The sequence below is a fragment of the Rattus norvegicus genome, chromosome 1 (genome assembly GCF_036323735.1).
Source record: "Rattus norvegicus strain BN/NHsdMcwi chromosome 1, GRCr8, whole genome shotgun sequence".
NCBI lineage: Eukaryota > Metazoa > Chordata > Mammalia > Rodentia > Muridae > Rattus > Rattus norvegicus.
Window position 1 is genome coordinate 109,604,709 of NC_086019.1, and position 24,024 is coordinate 109,628,732.

The 24,024-nt window shown below is 42.3% G+C and overlaps 1 protein-coding gene and 1 pseudogene across 3 annotated transcripts in view; one reads left to right on the forward strand and one right to left on the reverse strand.

Moving 5' to 3' along the window:
- Positions 1 to 24,024, forward strand: part of Nell1 (neural EGFL like 1) — an 864,397-nt gene that overhangs the window by 759,247 nt on the left and 81,126 nt on the right. The window contains exon 16 of one of the 3 annotated variants that reach the window (XM_063275215.1): positions 7,079 to 7,228. Within the exon in view, the coding sequence (XP_063131285.1) occupies positions 7,079 to 7,137 (59 nt within the window). The 3' untranslated portion in view covers positions 7,138 to 7,228. 3 annotated transcript variants of the gene reach the window in all.
- Nsa2-ps7 (NSA2 ribosome biogenesis factor, pseudogene 7) lies at positions 439 to 1,245 on the reverse strand (annotated as a pseudogene).

Consider the following 24,024-nt stretch of genomic DNA (forward strand, 5'->3'; position numbering starts at 1 on the left):
TTTCCCACTGAACCTCGAACTCACCGATTTGTTCTCCTGCAGCCAGCCCTAGTGACCTTCTTGTCTTTGGGGCTTCAGCACTGGGGTTGAGATGCATGCTGCCATATCTATCTTTTATGTTGGAACTAAAGATCTGAACTCAGGTACCCATGCTTGTGGAGCAAGCACTTTACCAATAAGTCTTCTTCTGGGCCTCTCAGTACATACTGGATTCCAGTAGTAAGGAAAAATAAATTAAAGTTAGGCATGGAAGAAATCTGCTGAAAGTTCTGTTCAAGGATATTGTACATCTACAACTCAGTTCACAGTCTATACCTGTGCCTTCTTTTTTTTTTTTCATCCAATTTAATAAATACTTCTTGATGATTGCACATGGGGTAAGGCTGATTGGTTGTTCAGAAAGATCACTGCGATGGTGTTTTCCTGACACTGTGGAGTCTTCCATAGTGAGTGGAATGACTTGTATGATGTCACCGTCAAAGCAGCAAGACTGCATTTATGCACCCATCATTTTCAGGATTGTTGGTAACTTGAGCATACTTTCCCCAAATCACCTTGCCTCTTTATGTCACAAGGCCCAGCTCACTCACATTCACTTCAATGACTGTCCCTTTGGTGATCACACCCAGGGTTGTATATAATGGGGAGGAGGGATTCTTTTTCACACTGATTATAGGCAGGCAGAAGGTAGCTTTCAGCTCAGGGTATGTAATATGGGCTTTTTTGAAACATAGACCCATTGGCCTAACGAACCTTTCATATTTAGGTGGTTTTCTTGTAAAACCATCACCAACAAAGCAGACTTTTGTAACCATTCTCTTCCATGCCTTCTTTTTTCCTTTTCCTGTTCAAATAACTTTCAATACTTCTGTTTCTCCCTGGGCATGAACTTCTGGTAGAGGGACCTCCCATTTTCCCACAAATCTTTCCATTTTTTGCTTAATCATGTTGGAAAGTACTTTTACTCTAGACTGCCCCTCTCTGTCAAGCAGTTAGGCAGGCACTGCTCCCTGTGGAGTCATCCTTCTGCTTGGTGTTTCTCTTTTCATGCATCTTAATGGTCTTCTTCATTTGTATTTTCTCGGCATGGCACAGGCTGATGTTTTTTGTTTTTTGTTTTTTTGTTTTTTCCTTCTTGGAACGTTCATGGACCTTCCGACCTTCTTTCTTTCTCTTTTTCTCATGGTAGTCCAAACGATACCCATATTGTTTGCAGTGCAATTCAATATATTCATTTTGTGGCATGATGACAGCCGCAGAGCAGCTGTCCGCGAATCCCGGGTTCCAAAATCTTCTTAATTCCTGGGTATAACTGGTCCATGAACCTGCTTCACTCAGGCCAGAACGGGAAAGGGTAGTCCTATCTATACCTGTGCCTACTGTGATAGAAGTAGAAATGAAAAAACTAGGAAGAGCCTGGGTGTGTCCAAGGCAGATAATTAGAGAAGTAAACAAACTCCCAGGTACCTGATGGTACCCAGGGTCTCCTTAAGGTTATTCATGATTGAGTCCCTACTTTATGTAAAAACGAGGTGACTATCTTAGTGTTGGGGAATAGAAAAGATGAGGTATGAACGTAGGACTTTGGGCAAATTGTGGAAGAGTTTAAGCACTTTGAAAGTTTTGACCATAAGTAAACCTGAATGGGACACAAGCTTAATGTGAAAAACTGGCATATTGGACGAAGTAAAAAGTGAAACAGAAGTATGTGCCTGGGTCAGCTGGAGCCAAGGGTATAGTGGCAAGGGTGAGGCGAGATGCTGATCCAACCTCTGTCAGCTAGAGGTCACAGACAACACTGACATAGATATTTAAACTACCTCTCTGGAAAAGAGTGACTGAGGTTATTCTTCCTGTGATGAAAGAATCAGAAGCCATGAGAGCACGACTGTGTCATCTCCGCATGCTTACTAAATAAAAGGAATTATCAGAAGGTTGCTTGAAGATCAAAGGTATCGAAGAGTAGATGTGGTTGGGTGCAGTCGCATGAAACTCAAATAGCCAAAGGAATTCATGTGAGGACTGATGAAGAATCAGGGAAGGGCAGTGGGAGGACAGGTCTTTACACTACACTTGGGTAAAGGGAGAGGAGAGGGGTCTTCTTAGAGAAGAAGCAGTCTCCACGGTAGAATGTTACATGAAGCAGAAATACTGGACAAAGCCAGCTCATTCACACTTGGAAAAAAATTAAGAAATAAGAAAGTAGTGAGTTTTATCAGGAGAGAGGGGCTTCTGTGAAAGAGTGGACTTTTAATCTTGGAACATGTTTGAAAGAATTTATAAAGGAAACCAGAAGGCTGGAAAGTTGTATCAGCTAGCTAAGAATACTAGCTGTTCTTCCAAAGGACTCAGGTTCAATTCCCATTACCCATATGACAGCTCACAATTATTATAATTCTAGTTCCAGAAGATCCAAGACCTTCACACAGATATACATGCAGGGAAAACATCCATGTATGTAAAATAGTTTTAAAATGCTAAACTTTAATAAAAAGAAAGACAACTAGAAATGAGCAAGAGCACATGGCAGATCAGAGCCACAAAGAGGCATTGTGAATTGCAAGGAGTAACTCACGCCTGAAAATGACCTCAGAGAGGCATTGTGGCCCAAAATGGTTATTTTGAGGCCCTTCCTATGAACCAACTGAGACATACACAGTGTGAAAACTTTATCATGCTAGAAGCCTTCAGTCAAACAGCAAACTGCAGAAGCCTCTGTGATACTTCATAAAGCTAATTCTGTCTCAGTGGTTAGACACAGTTAGCTACCCACTTGCAGCAGAATTGATGGTATGAGGTTTCCAGGAAGCTGACATTTTCCCCTGACATGGATTACACAAAATAAAGCACTGTGGGAGTAACCTGGCCATAAGAAGAACTCCTTATATGAGGCTGGAGATGAGTTTTTCTGTTTTCTCTAGTTCCGATCTCTTAGTGTTATGGGCAGAGAGTTCTCGTCATCAGAAGATTGGAGCCTCCTGCCATGATGTAACTGGTTTTATTCTTTGCCAGGAATCTTCAATGGCTGGGTTATTTGTTTTCTGTTGTTTGTATAACAGTGAGATATGTAGAAATATCTGGTCATATGCATCAGTCCTGAAGCAAATGGTTGGCCTGGTCAATTACTGTAGGGAGAACATTCTTGTCTCCCTTACATTGTCATAGGGGGGAAATATTGTTTTCCTAAGAAAATCCCAAGTGCATAATGAAATGTTAACTCATTGTTTGATTTGCCACACCATAGGCAATTTTCTCTAGTATCATTGATAAACATCTTTAGAAACAAATTTCACAACCTCTTGGAAGGCCATGTCTTTTAATTAACATCTTTACTGCAAGCGAGGGGCAGATGGGGACCATTGTTAATAACTCCATAGTTGAAAACCATCAGTTTGGATACAGGGTATGGATTCACAACTCACTAATGACCTCAGAGAACAAGATGCCCCTAATAGGTAGGAGACACACTTTGTGGTCCAAAAGTTAGGCTGTCTGCTGATGTGGACTGGATCAGAATAGAGATGCCCTCAACTTGACCCACTGTGTGCTGGCAGTTTATTTCCCAAAGATCTGGAGCTTGTTATAAAGAACATGGTTACTTCTGAATTAAGGTAATCAGGTTAGTTTAATAAAACCTATTTCCTCATGTATGTCATGCCAAATCTTTTGTTTTCATACAATCTACCATTCTCTGAAGGAACTAGATGGAGTGAGATGTTTTGGTTTGAGCATATACCATACCTCACAGGCTTGTGTGCTGAAGGCTTGGGTCCAAGCTGGCGTGATACTCTGGGAAATGGAGGACATTTTAAGAGATGAGGCCTAGATGGCAGAAGCGGGTCTTGGGGGTTTTATCTTCCAAGGCTATATCTTGCTTCTGGCTCCCTATCATTCTTCTCCTTCCTACCCTCTCCTGTCTCTGCTTTCTGACAACTTTGACACCAGCATCTGCGCTTGGCCACATGATCCAATATCCTTGGTGCTCAATTTCACCTCAGGCCCAAATCACACATCCACCAGACAAAAACCTTATGCTTAAACAAACATTCCTCCTTTTAAGTTACTATCTCCAGTGTGTCCCAGAATCTAAGTTGGATGGACACAAGATTTCCAAATCTGTTTCTCACTGTAAGTGGACAAGTGTTTTTCCAGACCCTAGGGAACCTCTGAAAAGTGCTCGCTGTGGACATATGTTGTGGCTGGAGGCAAGCACTATCATCCGATCAAAAAGGCACATATTTTTACTTCTACACATGCTCCCAAGACTGGAGCAGCCACAGCCTATCCATGCTAAAGAGTAGATAAAACACATTCCCACATCCTTCTGGAAAATATCAAAAAACAAAGAAACAAACAAACAAACAAACAGAGTTTATTTAAAGACTACCATTCAGAGTAGGCTTCACAAAACAATGAGTCTTTCTCTAACATAGCCCAGTATGTCTCTATATAGTGCATCTATTTTTAATCTAGACACACACTGTGAAACTTTTGGTGGATTGGAAAGGTCACAGAAATATCATCTGGGTAGCTGAGCAGGCTAAGGAGAGCACAAGCCTATTAGACTTTCTCCTTTCTAGACACAAAATAGTATTTAAATTGTTTGTCATTTACTCTGAAGTGTATGGAGCATGTTTTAACTATTTTTTTTTAGTGTTACACTTAGTAATATTTACTTATTTATTGATTTTTATTGCATATTTTATGTATTTCATTTCAATTGTTATCCCTTTCCTTGTTCCCTCTTTTCCATCCCCCTCCTGCTGCTTCTATGAGGATGCTCCCCCTCCCACCATTCTACTCCCACCTCAACACCCTGGCATTCCCCTACACTGGGGAAACAAGCCCACAGGACCAAGGGCTTCTCCTCCCATTGGTGTCCAACAATTCATTCCTCTGCTACATATACAACTGAAGCCATGGGTCCCTCCATGTGCTTTCTTTGGTTGGTGGTTTAGTCCCCGGGAGCTCTGGACAGGGGGTATGGTTGGTTGATAGTGTTCTTTCTATGAGATTGCAAACCTGGTTGGTTGATATTGTTCTTTCTATGGCGTTGCATGCCCCTTCAGCTCCTTTAGTCCTTTTTCTAACTCCTCTATTGGGGGGTCCCCATGCTCAGTCTGATGGTTAGCTGCACGAATCCTCATCTGTATCCGTAAAGCTCTGGCAGAGCCTCTCAGGAGAGATCCATATCAGACTCCTGCCAGCAATCACTTCTTGGCATCCCCAATAGTGACTGGGTTTGGTGGCTGTTTATGGGATGGATTCCTGGGTGGGGTCATCTCTGGATGACGTTTTCCTCAGTTTCTGCTCCACACTTTGTCTCTGTATTTTCTCCTTTGAGTATTTTGCTCCCCCTTCTAAGAACTGAAACATCCACATTTTGGTCTTCCTTCTTCTTGAGCTTCATATGGTCTGTGAATTGTATCTTGGGAATTCCAAGCTTTTGGGCTAATATCCACTTCTCAGTGAGTGCATACAATGTGTGTACTTTTGTGACTGGGTTACCTCACTCAGGATGATATTTTCTAGTTCCATTTGCCTATGAATTTCATGTAGTTATTGTTTTTAATAGCTGAGTAGTACTCTGTTGTATAAATGTACCACATTTTCTGTATCCATTCCTCCATTGAAGGACATCTGGGTTCTTTTTTTTTTGAGATTTATTTATTTTATTTATATGAGCACACTGCAGCTGTCTTCAGAAACACCAGTAGAAGGCATCAGATCGCATTACAGATGGTTATGAGCTACCTCGTGGGTTCTGGGAATTGAACTCAGGACCTCTGGAAGAGCAGTCAGTGCTCTTAACCGCTGAGCCATCTCTCCAGCCCTGACATCTGATTTCTTTCCAGCTTTTGGCTATTATAAATAATTGCTCAGTCATTTCTGTTGTTGGATGTTTACCGCAAAATATGGGAGGAGAGCAGATGTCAATGATATTAAAGAGGGTTTTGAATGTAGGCTTTAAGGGTGGCTGCAGTGGGGACTTACAAAGGCACATTTACCTCAATGCATTCCCTGCAGTACTGAGATACATTTTCACAGACTTCAGCCATTATACCTCCTTAGTGGTGGGACCATTTGAACTAGCTTCAAGGACTAATGGATGCATACTAGTTTGTATCAGTTTGCAGTTATTTTGTTTCCTTTTGTTTTGTTTGCATTTTGCTCACTGTCCTTCTCCTAGTCACCCCTCCCACAATCCTTCCCCCATCCACCCATCCCCTTCTCCTCTAAGTGGGTGGGAAGCCGGTTGGATACCCCTTGTCACTTCAAGAATCTGCAAGATTAGGAGCATCCTCTCCCACTGCGGCCAGACAAGGCAGTACAACCAGAACATACCTCACAGACAGGCAACAGCTTTTGGGATAGCTGTTTCTTCCAGTTGTTCAGCACCCACATGAAGGCCAAGCTGTACCTCTGATACATATGTGTTCAGCCCAGGTATGTTCTTTGGTTGGTGGTTCAGACTTTGAGATCCCCACGGATCCAGGTTAGTTGACTGTTGATCTTCCTGTGGTGTTTTTATCCCCTTCGGGGCCCTGAAATCCTTCTTCCTACTCTTCCGTGAGAGTCCCCAAGCTCCATCCAGTGTTTGGCTGTGGATGTGTGTATCTATTTGTCTGAGTCAGCTGTCCTCTCAGAGAACAAAATGTTCCAGTCTGCAAGCAAAAGAGAGTATCACTAGTAGTGTTAGGGATTGTGCTTGCCCAAGTAATGGGTCTCAGTTTTCAGTTACTAGAAACCTCTGTTCTAGCCCAGAACCTTGTGTAGTCCAGGGAAGGACTGACACAAGAGTCATTGGAAGCCCTTACTGTTTTCAAAATGAGGTTTTATATGTGTCCAAGGCGACGTTTTAACTCACAGTGTATCCAGGTTGATACCATCCATGGTCTGACATTACTAGTATGTGCCAGCACACCCAGTTCAGTTTATGATTTACATGTAGCACTAGGCAAACTCATATACTCTGCCTTGCACACTTTTTCCCATAAAATGATATGTGACAAAATGAAAGTAATGCTATCTGGTGAGTATTAACCAAAGTAATACCATCTCTATCTTTTATATACAGTGCCACCTGGGAAGCACACAGTACAAGAGGCTCTCAAGACGTGTTTGTGGGGCATGTGAGAGTAAATATGACGGTGGACAAGATTGCATGGAATATGGTCTGGCAGGTTTCACATCTGCCCAGGGCTACAGAGGACGCCTGTGGCCAAAATACCCAAGGGAGCATCATGAAGGACGGAAGATTGATTTTGGCTGATAATTTCAGACGTTTTAATTGACTGATAGAACATCATAGAGGCAGGAACTTGTGGCAGAAGATGCATTTCTCTTATGGCAGACAAAAAGCAGAAAGGAAGGGGAACTGGCCAGGCAAAACCTGAAAGTGCCCATACTTTCCCATCCTTCATTCCATTTCCACTGAGGCCTTGACTCTTAGAATTTCCTCAACCTCTCAAAATCATGTCACTCTGGACTAGCAAGATGGCTCAGTGCACAAAGGACCTTGCCTTTAAGACTAATCTGAATTTAATCCCCAGAACCTATAGGATAGAAGGAGAGAACCAGCTCCTGCAACTTATTCTCTGATATCCATGGCCTGTAGCATATGCGCGCGCGCGCGCACACACACACACACACACACACACACACACACACACACAGAGAGAGAGAGAGAGAGAGAGAGAGAGAGAGAGAGAGAGAGAGAGAAGCAGATAACACTGTACCTAAATAAATGTACAAAAATAGTAAACAGTGTTGATAGCTGGGACCAAACATTCAACACCATAGTTTGTGGGGATCATTTCATATTCAGAATCTTACATGAAGGCTTATGAAGAAGGGTTGAGGGGCCAACATGTAGAGGAATAGGAAGTCTGTTTGGGGACCCTAGGATGGTCATTCCACTGTTTTCATATCACTTACTAGAGATTTGTTCATGTTTAAGTTTAGAAAGGAATTCTATAGATTCAGTCTATCACTGCTACCAGTACTAATAATGGATGATGATAATGAAAAAGGGAGGAGGAGAAGAAAGTAGAGGAGGAGGAAGAGGAGGAGGAGGTGATGGCGGCCATGTTTTTTTGAGAAGAAACTGACATCTAAACCAATTATTTGATTTGCCTAAAATTGCCCAATTAATAAAAGACTAATCTAGAACTCAAAATAGAAGCTCTTCCCTCCGTTCCTTCATGTAACTGTTGTTAGTGACGCTCAGCCTCTGATTTGCCTGAAGACTCCTCTGTGCATATTTTGATGAGTGTTTGGCAGCTGTACAGAGTTTGATAAGGAATTTACATTGACATTCTGAGAAGAAACCCTAGGTGTCAATCATTTGTGTTATATACAATTCTTACTATTGGGGATGGGGTGGGGTGAATTTGTTGGGAGTTAAGGGGAGTGGTCATGGTGAATATGATCAAATTACAGTCTAAGAAACTCTCAAAGAATTAAGAAAAATAGTGTTGCAATCACCTTAAAGTTTTCTTCTTCTGAGCCCCATTTCCCTTATTATGATTTTATTCTCTTTTAGCAGCCTCATAGACAGGTTGCTCTTCTGAAGAGGAAAGGAGAGAGAAGAATACACAGTGGATTGGTGAACAATAAGATCCAGGCAGTGGTTCCTAAAGTGCACTTTCCTCAGAGCACAGCCATCATTTCTATTGTTCATGGCATCCTGGTCTTCTCCTTGGGCAGCAGTCTCTGCTGGCTCTTGAATCAGGTCAGAATAACCCTGCTGGCTTACTTAGACTTAAAAAAATAGAAGTCATAGCTCCAGCCAGAATATGCTCAGCTGACTGCGTAACTGATCTGTCTTTGAAGCTGTACTGCTACATTCCTACTATGCGGATGAAAGGGAGGGAGGGAGAGAGGGAGTGTGTGTGTGTGTGTGTGTGTGTGTGTGTGTGTGTGTGTGTGTGTGTCCTGGAATCTTGAGACCCCATTCTCTCACTTGTTTTTATACATCAAGAGACTGAAACCCAGAGAAGGACCTGTCAGTTGCTTAAGGCTATAGAGCTAATTACTGGCAGCGAACTGTCTCCAGACTTCTAGTCTCGAGTCCCTCACCCACCACAGGACTGAGTTTGCATCCAGTGCAATGCTCTGCACTCACATTAGAGCCTTGGTGTTAGAGCATGGTGCTGGTATCTCAAAACACCAATGGCATTCAGTGGCCTAGACATGGCACCCAGCTAGCTGATTTTTATCAGGGATGCACAGGGGCACACAGGCCCAGTGGTTCCTAGCTCTCCGGATGAATCACAATTCTGTTACTATAACTCTTTGCTACGACAGGACTCAGACATTAGCTTTGTGTTAACACAGAGAGAAAGAAGAAAGCTGCATGGACTACAGACAGATACTTGCCCAATGAAGAAAGAATGAATCCTAATATGGAACAATAATTCTAAAATTGATTATTTTTACTGATTCAATGTACATCATACCACTACCCTTCCAGGTCACCCCTTCCCATAATCCTTCCCCTGCCTCCACCCCCTTTGCCTCTGAGCATATATAGGGTCTCCTGGATATCTCCCCACCCTGGCATATCAAGTCTCTGTGAAGCTAGGCACATTGTCTTCCACTGAGGCCAGACAAGGCAGCCAAGCTAGAAGAACATAGCTCACATACAGGCAACAGCTTTTGGGATTGTCCTTGTTCCTTGTTCAAGACCCACATAAGATAAAGCTGTATATCTGCTACATATGAGTGGGGAAGCCTAGGACCAGCCCATGCATATTCTTCGACTGGTATTTCAGTCTCTGAGATACCCAAGTGTTCAGGTTAGTTGATTTTGGTCTACTTGTGGAATTCTTATCCCCTTTGGAGCCTGCACTCTTCCATAAGATTCCCTAAGCTCTATCCAGTATTTGGCTTTGGGTGCCTGAATCTGTTTGAGTCGGCTGCTGCACGGAGTCTCTCAGAGGACAACAAACATAAAAAGTATTATTAGTAGTATTAAGGATTGGTGCTTGCCCATGGGGTGGGTCTGAAGTTGGGCCATTCCCTCGGTCTCTGTACCATCCCCATTCCTGCATTTCTTTTTTTCCATTGGTTATTTTATATATTTACCTTTCAAATGTTATTCCCCTTCCCAGTTTTCCCCCCACAAACCTCTTATCCCATTCTATCCCCCCTCCCCCTGCTTCTATGAGGGTGCTCACTTCTTGTAAACTGGCTACATTTTGGGTTTTGCCTGGCTATAGGAAGTGAAATCTGCAACTGACCAGGGTGGGGAGGTAGGAGACATCTCTAAGATGAGACAGAGACTTGGGCTAAGGGAGGTGTCCAAGGATCAATGGGGAGATAACCTTAGCTGTGACTCAGAGCACTGAAGATATGTAACCTGAAAATTGATGTTTTTCATTAGAAGAAACCTTTTACTTTTTAAAGCTAGATCTTGGCCAGAACTGCCTTGCCTGAAATGGCTAAAGGCAACACTATTCTCTGTGAACTTGAGCATAACATAAAATGCCCCATGCAGCTCCAAGACAAGGGCTTAGGTACTAATGATGATGGCGAGAGAGCCTGCTGCTAGGAGGAATGTTGGAAATCTATAGTTTAGGTTTTCATGGTTATGAGAAGGGAGGGAGGGTGATGTTCTCATCCAGTGAATAGGAACCAAAGATGCCTAGTGTCCTCTGACATCACATAAGATCCTTCAGAGATGCTGACAGTCCTATGACGTCACATAAGGCCACAGAAGTGAAACTTGTATCAAGACCAACAGACAGATATGGATGTCTCCCCATGATTGTGAATGTGTATGCAAATGTACATTTGGGGGGGTGTACCCCGGGTGTATGTACAAATAAAGGCCACAGGTCAATCTCTCTTGTTCCTCGGGGCACTACCCTTTATTTGTTTGTTTGTTTGCTTGTTTGTTTGTTTTGAGGCATTTTCTCTTATTTTTCTTGGAACTAACATAGCAGGCTTAGTGGATGCCGCTGGGTCCAGCATGGCTGCATAAGGGGAGTTGTGACACAGTCCCCCTAAGCAGTTGATCTGCTGTCTTTACTACGCTATTATCCATCTTTCTTTCTTGGAAATACTCTTTCCCCATTACTCGGAGCTTATCCCACAGTAAATGAAAGAGGCACAGTTCTCAGAAATGAGGTCATGAGGTAGAGCATGAGGAAAAGGTCTTCCGTTTGGCCTTTAGGGTCATGGGAGAGGATCTAGACAATATTAGTCTACATGGTTCCTTTTGGAAATGGTTCATTGCCAGACTTGGCCTTGAATTTAGAATCATAAGGAAGCCCATGTGCCCTCGGGATCAGTGACTGCTGCATTGATTAACCAGGGTGAAGTTAGAGATACCGAGGATAGAGAGCTAAAGTAGTCTCTGGAAGACAGGGCATGGATAGAAAAAATAGGAATTTATTTATAATTTATAAATAAATAGTATAAGAAGGAGAATCCAGGAGGCTATGGAATTGCCAGGATAATGAAGATTAGAGAATCAAAAGATGATATAGATTCATTTAAAAAAGTTAGTACTCTTTTTCTAGCTGTTTGAAGAACTGAAGATAACAATGCCTGGAGAGGTATGAGAGAGAGCTAACTGTTTTACTTACAAATATTCAAGACTTTGGAAGGAATCATTTTAATTGTAGTAGTTTGTCATGTTTCTTTTCTTACATGGAAGTAGTTACCAAAGACTGCTGTCTGCTGTGCCAGAAAAGTACAAGAGCTGCGTCCAGCTCCCTGTAGAGAACAGGCTGTGTAAACCTCCAAGGAAACGTGCTTTTGCTTGGTGCTCGGTTCTGCTCTAAACAAACAGGGGCTGGGACTGTTGGTCCACTACTTATAGACTTTATGTAAATCTAAGAGTTCTTGATGGTTATTAGTCATTATGAAAGCATTGATCATGTAGCTTTAGTAAATAAAAGACTGGGTTCAGGCTTTCTCGGGGAGAAGGGAACAGCACGAGAAGGGAGAAAGAATCAAGTTGTTAAGTTATTAAGCTGAACTTGAAGAATGCAGAATACCGAGAGTTGTCAGGGAGCAGAGAGAGCACCTGAACGGACAGCTTGCATCTACCTCTGACTCTGAGTCATTATTGAATCATTGCTGTTCCCATTGCTACATTTCTCAGAACCCTCCTCACGCTGAGGCAGGACCTCGGCAGCTGGACATTTCTCAGAAAACCAGGCATGTATCTGTCTCTATTTCCCCAGCACTGAGATTATAGGTACACGTTACCATATCTGGTTTTTACATGGATTCCAAGGTTCATAGTCAGGTCTTCCTTCTTGTTATGCAATTGCTTTCCTGACTGAACTGTCTCCTGAACCTCTCCCCTAGAGTTTTATTTAGGAGAAAATGTAATTTTAAGAAACTTACTATTGCAGAACCAAACATTTATTTTCATTCAACTTAGAATATTACACATTTTTTTCTATAAATTCAGCAACAGGAATGGATTGGAGAATTAATGGGCTTGTTTTGTTTTCTTAGCATATCAGGATTTTTAAAAAAAAATAAGGGATAGAATATCCAGGTTTAAAATTAACCTGTTTTTAGATCTCTGATGTGTTTTCCAGTTGAGAGTAGCATTGGGCTCTGCACCTTAGTTTTCCGAGCTGTACACTGGGGCTGGTACGATGACTCAAATGCTGTGTCTGAAATGTGCTGTGCTCAGACTGGTGCATGGTCCACAGGGAGGTTTCTGACCTGGGAGATCATTCACTACCGCTGAGGCCTCTCTATTGTCCTCAAACCAGTTTCCTTCTTTTTCAGATTCTATTTCAGGTTTTATCCATTTATTTATTTTTCAAGCTGGTTTCTCTATGTAACTCTGGCTCGAGTTAAACTCTTCATCTTTCTGACTCAGTCTTCCAAATGCTGGGATTATAGGGTTGGGTCACTTCCACCCCCACTAAGGCTTACTGTATGTAATATGACTGAAATCATTTCCTAACTGCAGTGTGAGTGTGTGGGCCATCTGTGCACACAAGGCATGGACCTTTCTCCTCCCCGGCTGTAATTTGCTTCTCTGAAGGTGCCTTTTTGCGTGTCAGCCTGGCAATACTATTCAATGTGACTAACAAGTAAAAGAAGGTAAAGAATTCAAGGTAAGATCTGTAAGTGTAACTAAAGCCTCTGACACTGATCGCACCAAAGAACTTTCTCTGACCCAGAAGAGTGTGGGAGGGATGCTAGCGAGTTAGGAGCCCGTGAGCTGTGGGAAGACACAGAGGATGGATGTTGCCCTGGGTAAAATTCGCTGATATAAATGAGTCCTTTGCTTTCTGTTTTTTAACCTGGAAGCACAGAGTTCAGCAAACAACACAAGTTATAGGTGAGTCTAAAGTCTTCAAAACCGTAAGAGTAAGAAGACTGAGTGGGATCTGGATTGGCCCACCTTTACGGTAGCTTTCTGCTGGAAAATTTTAGGCTGGCTTCCTTCCATTCATCCATAAGCAAGGAGTGTAGACATTTCCAGGACACTACAAGAATTTCAGGGAAATCTTTCCTACTAGAAAATGCATAATTCAGTGAAATTATTGATAAAGATGTCTGTATAATGATAGAATGTTCAGGAGCTTGACTGCTTTCTAACAAAAATGTGAGTTTTTATTTTTGGATTGGCGTGACATATTAGCAGGTTGACTAGAGGACCAACTGCTGCACAATACTGAGACTTTCTTAAGTGGAGCTGAAAAGTTGAACATGAGTGGATTACCATCTCTATGTGAGGGTGTTGCACAAAATTCCTACCCAGTGCTTAGCCTCCACCCACATAGAAAGGTCTATGTCTTCAGTGGAAACTGTTTTTCTGACTTTCTTTTAACTTCAGAAATCTGTAACTGTGAGGGCAGTAAGTAGTCTACTTTAAAATGTTTTATTTCATTATTTTACTTTATGTGTTTGAGTGTTTTGTGTGCTGGTCTATACATGTATGCATCTATGATTGGTGTCTGTAATATCTGAGAGAGGGCATTAAATCTCCTGAAACTGAAGGTAAGACAAGTATTAACCACCATATAGGTTCTAGACTCTGAACCAGTGCCTCTGTAAGAGCAGGAAGTACTCTTAAGCCATCTCTCTAGACACATCAATATTATTTATATTCATGTTCTCTGGTCACTGCAATCTTCTTTGCTCCGTATGATCCAAATGCCCATCTGGACTTTTTCCAGTTCTCCTTTCCCTACAATTCACATTCAACTAAGTGGAACCAAGTACCGTCTGTGTCCTTCACATTTGTGCAAGGCTTGGGGAAAGAGATGGGGGGAGGCAATCTGATAAGTATTTGCTCAATGTCCAAGGAAGTGTGTGGACAGAGGAAGCAAGAACGGCAAGGCAATAAATATTCAGTTCAGATAAGCAGGGATGCTGTAAGAGTGAGGGCAAGGGATGCAGGGTCCTGAAGCACCAGAAGCAGAGAAGCAGCATCACATATTTAGGAGATTATGTATATCCCACTTTCTAGAAATTTCTCCACATTTGATTGGGAGGTGCTGAACATGTATGTTACCACTTATGTAGTCCTATTTAAGCTTCTTTCTCTGAAGTGTTTAATGAAGATTCAAACTTGATTGGAGTTTCCTACCTTGATCAAGATAAAAGAATTGATATCTTACAGACAATAAGGGATTACTGTATGAGGTATTTGGGTATTTCCTATATGAATATTTATTTATTTATTTATTTATTTATTTATTTATTTATTTATTTATTTTTACACTCCAGATTTTTGTTCTCCTCCAGGTCCAACCCCCAAGGATTCCACATTCCATACTTCCTCCCCACCCCACTCCACCCTCGCTCCACAAGGATAACCCCACCCTACCAACCCTACAAGATCTCTAAAGTTCCTGGGACCTCCAGTCTCTTAAGGGTTAGGTGCATCTTCTCTGACTGAACCCCGACCCCAGAGTCCTCTGCTGTGTATGTGTTGGAGGCCTCATCTCAGCTGGTGTTTGATGCCTGGTTGGTGATCCAGTGTCTGTGAGATCTCAGGGATCAAGGTTTATTGAGACTGCTGGTACTCCTACAGGGTTGCCCTTTTCCTTAGCTTCCACCAGCTTTTTCCTAATTCAACCAGAGGCATCAGCAGCTTCTGTTTATTGGTTGGGTGCACATATCTGTATCTGACTCTCTCAGTTGTTTGTTGGGTCGTTGGAGAGCAGTCATGATAGGTCCCTTTTTGTGAAAACTCCTTAGGTTCAGTAATGGTGTCAGGTCTTGGGCCTCCCTTAACCTGAAACTCACTTTGGGCCTGTCGCTGGACCTTCTTTTTCTCAGGCTTTTTTCCACTTCCGTCCTTGGATTTCTTTCAGACAGGAAGAATTATGAGCTTCGACTGTGGGATAGCAACCCCATCCCTCACTTGATGTCCTGTCTTTCTGCTGATGGTGAATTCAATAAGTTCCCTTTCCCCACTGTAGGGCCTTTCATCTATGGTTCCCCCTATGAGTCCTAAGGGTCTCTCACTTCCCAGGTTTGGTACATTCTAGAGTTCTTCCCAACCTTCTTCCTCCCAAGGTCGCCTGTTTTCATTCTTTGTGCTGGCCCTCGGGGCTTCAGTCCTTTCCCCCACCCAATACCAGATCATGTTCCCCTCTCCCTGTATGCTCATCCCCTTTCCTTCCCTGCCCCTCAGTCCCTCCCACCTTGTGGTTGCTTTCTTTTCCCTTCCAGGTGGAACTGAGACTTGGACCCTTCAGCCTGATGACCTTTTTGAATTCTGTAGACTGTATCTGTCTTTTTTTTTTTTTTTTTTTTTTTGGCTAATATCCACTTCTTAGTGAGAACATACCATGCATGTCCTTTTGGGTCTGAGTTACCTCACTCAGGATGACATTTTCTAGTTCCATCCATTTGTCTGCAAAACTCAGGATGACCTTGTTCTTAATAGCTGAGTAGTATTCCATTGTGTAAATGAACCACATTTTCTGTATCCGTTCTTTTGTGGTAGGAAATCTGTGTTGTTTCCAGCTTCTGGCTATCACAAATAAGGCCGCTATGAACATAGTGCAACATGTACCCCTGTGGCATGGTGGGGCATGTTTGGATATATTTCCAAGAGTGGTATTTCTGGTTATTTAGGTAGGTCTATGTCCAATTTTCTGAGGAACCTCTAAATTCCAGAGTGGTTGTGCCAGTTTGCAGTCCACCAGCAATGGGAGGAGTGTTCCTCTTTCTCTACATCCTCACCAACATGTGTTGTCACCTGAGGTTTTGATCTTAGCCATTCTGACTGGGGTAAGGTAGAATCTTAGAGTTGTTTGATTTGCATTTCCCTGATCACTAAGGACTTTGAACATTTCTCAGCCATTCAAGATTCCTCTACTGTGAATTCTTGGGGGGGGGTTCTTCCCAAATGCTGAGTGCAGTGGATCCTCTAGTATGTCTGAAGATAGAGCCTCTTCCAGGGAGCACACTAGCTAGCAGAACAGACCAGGCAGAAGGGCTTCCTATATGAATTTATTTAATTCCTACCACTGTTTGATGAGGCAGATACTCTATTTCTATGTAACACATGTGAACTGAAGAACATCGGGCAACAAGCAAAAGATTGCCAAGTTTGTGCAGAACAGTCTTACGAACGAACTCACCCAGTTTCTTTGTTTATTCTTTTATTTATTTTTATACTCCAGATTTTATTCCCCTCCTAGTTTACCCTCCAACTGTTCCACATCCCATACCTCCTCCCCCGCCCCACCCCCATCCCCATGAGGATGTCCCTACCCACCCAGTTTCTTAGCAGCATATCTGAAATCCACATACAATTACCTACTTTTCTAATCAAAATCTCTGTAGCTCCCTGTGCTTAATGAACTGAGTCTAATACCCTCACCACAATATCTGGCTTTTCCCTTTATCCAGTTTCATCTCGTGCCCACTCTTATATTTTATAGTTCAGATCACATACTTATATTCGCAGCTATTCCTTTTCAGGTTTTTGTCATGTTTATTTTCATGTTAACCCTTGTCTTGCTCTGCTTTTTCCTCCATGTCACTCATTCTGGACCATTTTCTCGAAGTTTTTGAGTAGCAGAAATGTTCCTTCTAAATTTTCACTAGGATTCAGTGCATCTTCAAGAAAAGAGATTATTGTACTGCATGAATTTCCTCTCCTCTGTAATAATAGGCCGTGAAGTCCACGGATACTGAAGTCATGCCTCAACCCAACCTTTCTCAGCCCCTAACCCACCCTGAATCCCAGGCTTACCCGGAACACAGTGAGGGAAAGACGCTGCCTCTCCGGTTGTCTGATGCAGCAGCTGGGAACCCTGACTCAGTGGTTCAGTTCTACACATTTTGTTTAAGCTTTGTGAACCTCAGCGATCTCATTTATAAAAATCTTTAAAAAAAATCATAATACCTTCATTGTGGTCTTGTGCAAATTGAGAAGCTCGGTACATATAAAATGTGTGGCATGGTCTTTTATACTTATTTATAGTTTTAATTCCCATTCCGTCTCCATCATCATATTTGACAGGATTGGTACCTAAGCCATCTAAAAACCAGAGCACGGCTATTTAATAATGCTACAAAGCCTTCCGAGAAATTCTTCTTGCCTTTCCTAATTTGACATTGGCAAGAGTCTGTCAGTCCTTTTGGTCAAACACTGAGCAGAAAAATGGCTCCCTACAAGGCTCACATCATGTTTCATTCATTTTTACGTCCCCCCTTTCAATGATGGCTTTCTTTGTATTTGAGGAAAGATTGTAGGCTTGGAAGTGAATTGAGAAGGTCAAAGGAAAGTAGTCTACATGACGAGAATAAAACTGAGCCTGATACAGAATGATCACCTTTGTACTCTTGACCACTAGAACATGCTTTAATAAAACCCAGCTTACCTTCCTTCCTGGTCTATCATTGCAGATTCCGGTGTAAAGTTCTCCCACTCCCAGCTACTAAATGCTAGCACCATGCTGTTTCCCTTCCATTTGGGGAAAAAAATCCAAGGAACTGGAAATAGTGATTATATGATTTAGCAACTAATTGTAACAACCAATGTTTATTGTTTCCTTGCCATGACAAGCATTTTCACTAATGACAGCCTTTCTGCAATGAAGAGGCCATCTGTTCTCAATAGAAATGAAGAGATTGAGGCTTGCGAAGTTAAGATTTGTCCAAGGTCAGTAACTATAAAGAGGCAAGAATAAACCCCCTATGGTGGTATGCAATACTTGGAAAATTGAGGCAGGAGGGTTGCCAGAGTCTGAGGTTATTGTGAGCTGTATAATGAGTTCCAGGCTAGCAGTGCTATTTGGTGAGATCTTTTCTCACAAAAGGAGGTGTATGCTAAATAGCAAACCATGCTCGGTGAGAGATTTCTCATCTCAAATTCTCTGAGCAAGCACACATGTACAGGTGAAACACTCTGCCGTATACCTGTGACACCCTGGTCCATTTAGACTTGAAATTGTGTACATGGTGCCTTAGGTGAAGTGGAAACATATAAGGTTTCCCTTTGTAACATGTTGACCCTGGTTAAGGACAAGTGAAGTGAACTTGAGGACATTTATTTTTGCCTGTTCAAGAAGACAGCAGGGTTCACCTGAGTTCATTTTCAGGAGTGACTTTAAAATAGTGTTAAAGACAACTGATAGGTTTTTTTTCCTGATGGCCTTTGAGCTGTCTAAGCTCTCAGAAACAAAGTGTAGGGTTCAATGCCAGACCCTTTTTCCCTTTAAAACTAGTCGTCCAGCTGTGGCTCACTGTGCAGACTGTCTCCAATCTCTAGAAAAATTCAGCTCACTCCCCTTTGCTGAGGAGCAAGCCTCCTGGTCAGAGCTCACTTCATCATTAGTTTGATTTTGCTTCCAGACACCTGAGATGCTAACTGCTTATCAACTATAGCTCACGCTCCCTTAACCTAAATTGTTGAACTTTAAAGATTTCGAACATTACAACATTATTTTAGCTCATGCCACTAAGCACATTACTCTTTCGATTGTTATTGGGTCATAAATCACTCCCTGGCCTTTACCCACTGTCGAGGCTTGCAGTTAACTATTGAGAGTGTGTCCTCTTAGAAAACCAAACCTGCCTGGGCTTGATACACGTCTTGTTATCTAATTATCTGGAAAGCAGGAGAAGGATCGGTGTGGTATTTCAGATTAGGTGGGTTGATGTAAAAAATGAGGGAGCAGAAAAAAGAAAGGAAGAAAGGAAGAAAGATCAAACAAGGTCAAATACCTTTTCCTGAAACCAAGTGGGAAACAGCTGCTGTAGGTATGTGCAGAGATAATGAATATTATTATTATTCATTGTTATATGAAATGTCTATACTAGTCTTCCATTTATCTACCCTCCCCCTTCTCCCCTTCACTCTGTCCTCACTTCTGCCTCATTTTCTCCTCTCATCTTCCCTCTATTTTTCCTCCTTTACCTCACCCTCTCTTCCCTCATTCCTTCAGTCTTTGAGCCTCTGTGTCAACACTTGTACACACACACACACACACACACACACAGACACACACACACACACACACACACACACACACACACACACTGCACCCAGGTCCTTTTTACAACTTTTCTGCAAAAACAAACACCCTTCCTCGTTTTGTTCTGCCTGCATCTCCAGGAACGTCAGGGTGACAAACTGCCTAAGGTAAGCAAGGGTTGGTCCACAAGTACCTGCCTGCTGCATCATCTCGGAGAAGATGCTTATTGAGACTTTAACAGGAAGTGTAAGAAGTATTTGGCCTGTGACCTTAATTCCACATATGAAAAGTTAGATTTTCAAAGTTTTTGTTTCCGTTTTAAGGAAGAAATGGAGATTGTCAGCGTTTCCCCAGATTAGAGTGGTAACTGTAGTTTTAGCTTGTTATTCCTTCTGGCAAATGTTATTGACAGGCTGTCAACCAGCCATTTCTGAGTAGGAGCTGGATTCTGTGAGCAAGATCATTTGCATGCAACCGATAAGATGTTTAGCAGACAAATGCTTTAGGAGGTCACAGCGGGGTTCATGTTGGGCACAGTTCACTACTTTGTAATCAAAACAGGGCACTGGGTGGCCCTCTTACTACCTTTTCACAGCACCCGATTATCTGTGCTCTTAAAACTCATGCTTCAAGGGATGCTGTTTGTTTGCTTATTCTAATTTTTAAATTACGATAATTAACTTATTTTTTAAGTGTGTGTGTGTGTGTGTGTGTGTGTGTGTGTGTGTGTGCGCGCGCGCATGCGCGCGCATGCATAGGAGCATGAAAGCAAGTACCTGCAGAGACCAGGTACTTCAGCAAATACCTTCATAATCCCATGAAGATAAAGAGTTATAGGTGGTTGTGAGTTGTCCAGTATGAGTTCTGGACCCAAATTCAGCTTCTCAGATAGAGCACTAAGTTGCCTTAGTAGTTGATCTCCCTTTCCAGCCTCTTTCCTTCCTGCCTTCCTTCCTTCCTTCCTTCCTTCCTGCCTGCCTGCCTGCCTGCCTGCCTTCCTTCCTGCCTTCCTGCCTTCCTCCTTTCTTCTCTCCCTCTCTGTCTTCCTTCCTTCTTTCTTTCTTTCTTTCTTTCTTTCTTTCTTTCTTTCTTTCTTCCTTCCTTCCTTTCTTTCTTCCTTTCTTTCCTTCCTTCCTTCCTTTTCTTTCTTTACTTACTTATTTACTTATTGTGTGTGTATATGCACATGTGTATCATCATTTGCATGCATGGTAGAAATCAGAGTACAACTTATGGTAGCCAGTTTTCTCCTCCCACCATGTAGGTCCATGTATAGAACTTAGGTCTTGGGCTTGGCAGGGGGTCTCTTTACACACCTAGTCAGTCATCTTCCTGGTCTTTGTTGATATATTTGAAATGGGTATGCTGCTTTACAATGTGTGGAATACTGAAAGGAAAAAGTAGTGCTGCCTTCATAATGTTATTTTCTTTGTGCTATTTCTGAGATAATTCTCCTCCACGAGGTGTTTCTTATCCCAGACTAAGAGACACTATTGACAAGGCCAATGAAGCTTAGTGGCCTTTCGTTTCTCTGTTTATCCTTTATTCTTTATCTATTTGTTTCTTAAATTGTCCTACTTGTGTTAATTCTTCTAATTGAATCCATCTGTAAAGTGTTGTTGCTTCTTTTTAATTCTATCTGAAGTTAGTGTGTTTCCCTGTCTCCTGATCTGTTCTCTGTGTAAACAGGTCACTCTTAACCATTGTCTAGTAGAGCTCCTACCCGTCAATCCTGGCTGCTCCATTTCCAGTTACCTTCATCTCACTCAATGCTGGCTGGTGTTACACTTTTTATGATACATTCTCAAAAATAAGTATCAAGAGAATGGGGCCTTACAGCTTGTTTGCTGAAGCCTTAAGGCTGAGAGGCCTGCCCAGTACACAGCAGGCATTGGTTGGTGTTTATTAAAGTAGAGTGGTCCTACAGTAGCATCTTTGTCATTGTTCAGAGGGGCACATTGTATGCTCTCTAGTTTGAATGTTTTTTCTCTTCAAATCCATGTGTTCAAAGCTTTTTTCCTCTAAGAAATAGAATTTCATTAAGTACTTCAGGCTGGCCTCAATCTGCAGTTCCTCCCATCTCAGCCTCCCTCATGTTGGAATCAAGGGCAGTATCATTACTCTTTAAGATTTATGTTGGAAACTTAATCCCTAGTACACAACAACACAAAGTAGACTAACAAGGCGGCCAATAGAAATGTAAATGTATGCAGGATCACCAGCAAAGTCCCTGAAGAGGCTGGGAATTGAATATCTTGAAAACCCCTGTACCATAACCAAACCACCATCAACAACTCACTGCTTTAAATGCCTCCATGGTGCACAGGAGAGTGACATGAGCAATGTCCGTCCTCTACAAACGCCCTGTCTTAATTAGACATCTGTCTTTCTAATTCCTGATTTCAGTAAAACATCACCTGGACGGTCATCTCCTACAGAGTAACTGCAGAGTCTGCTCCAACGTAATCGCTAATTAACACACAGACTTCTTAACTGTAGCTGGTGCAAGTAGCACTGGCCTTGATTCGTTCTCTCTTTCCTTTTCTCTTGGTTTCAGTAGTTATTTGACAAAGCTGTGGCTGTGGCTCTTATCTCAAGCTCTATGCTTCTCAAGCTGGAGGGCATCCCAGAGACTCGGTTGGTGGGGACTCTGTGAATGTTATATTTATCTTTGGAGTGGATCTCCATTCTCTCTCTCTCTCTCTCTCTCTCTCTCTCTCTCTCTCTCTCTCTCTCTCTCCCCCTTCTTCCTTCCTTCCCCCCTCTCTCTCTCCAGTAGCTTGCATCCCACATAGGAGAAAAACAAAGAGCAAAATCTATTTCAATGCCCTAATTTTTTCCTTTGCACCATATTAACATTTGTCATAAGATAACTTCAGTGGAAATGCTTTCATTTATTTTATCTATTTCTTTAATTATGTGGAGACACGACAGAGCCATATCTCAATGTCTTTTTAATTGGAAGCATTGACGTTTGAGGTTGCATCCTGCTGGGAAAATTTTAATTATGCTCCACGTGTCTTCATTCTGAATATTCCGGTGGTAATTTGTATTGTTGTCCCTCACTCTCTGCTTCCTTCTCACTGTTATTAGAAGATTTTTCATGTACATGTTCAGTCACACACCTCACATGGGCGCTTGTCACGTGACTTGCCGTCACTAACAACCAGTGAATGCACAGCATGTCGGGTGCATCCAAGCAGGGATTTTGAGTGCTCCCTAGTGATGAAGAAGTGCATCCTCTAAGGGACTGTTCTGTCACTGTGAGAGAAGAGAAAGCTGTGTTAAGCCCAGTCATAATTACCCACAGTGGAAATTGACCCAACTCATATAAACAAGTACCTGTTATTGTATCACTGAAAAAAACTGGATTGTTAAAATAATGGAACACAAGAAACAGAGAGATAGTCATCCCTCAGGTAAGGGAATGTGCGCTTCCCAGGGAGATCCTTGCATTCTCACTAGACAGCTTCTCTTTATCTACTTTCTTTTGATCTATGGATTGTAGCATGATTATCCTTTTAAAATATGATAGTATCTACCTACAAGTGAATATATATTATGGACTGGAGGTGAGTGGGGTTGGATCAGGAAGGATTAGCCAGAGGTGAGAGGGATTGAGGGAGTGAGTATGAGGAGGAGAGACAGCTGGAATAAATGGTCATTTAGGGGGTGATCTGAAAACCTAGTCCAGTGGAAACTAACTGGAATCTATAAGGGTAGCCAGAGCAAGGACTCCTAATAGTGGAGATTAGAGAGCCTGAATGGGCCATCTTCCGTAACCAGGCTAGGCTCCCCATATTGGGATTGGCTGCCCCAAAACCTTCCATCTATAGCTTGTCCTGGATGCAAGATGTGCTAGGGCAATAGTGGCTCAAAGCTGGGTGTGGCCAACCAAGTACTACTCTAACTTGAGGCTAAAGCTACAAGAGGGAATCTATGTTCAGCATTGCCTGGATGACTAGGATCTGGATGTTGGCTAGCCCAGAGATATAGAGAAGAACCAGACACCACTAATGAAACAAAACAAAAACAAACAATAACAACAAAGCAAAAATCAAGAAAAACCCCAAAACAACAAGAAAACAATGAAATGATATCAAGCCTCTCATCAGAGAGTCTTCATCCAGCATCTGATAGGAGCAGGTACAGAGACCTACAGCCAAACATTTAGGCAGAGTTTAGGATATCCCACAGAAGATGGGGATGAAATATTGTAGGAAAAAGAGGGGTCAGGGACACCAGGAGAACATGGAGCACAGAGTCAAATAAGCAAGGCTCATAGGGTCTCATAGAGACTGAACTGGCAACTATGAAGCCTGTTTGGGTCTGTACTAGGCCCTCTGCTTATATACTTTGGTTGTTCATCTTGGGATATTTTTTGCCTAGTGGGAGTATCTCTGACTCCTTTGCCTTCTCTGAAGGCCTTTTTCTTCCATTGGGTTGCCTCATCCAGCCTTGATGTGAGGTTTGCACCTACTCACATTGCAACTCGTTACATCATGTTTGGTTGATAACTCTGGGAGGCCTGCTCTTTTCTGAAGAGAAGTGCAAGAGCAGTGGATCCCAGGGAGAAGAAATGTAGGAACTGGGAGGA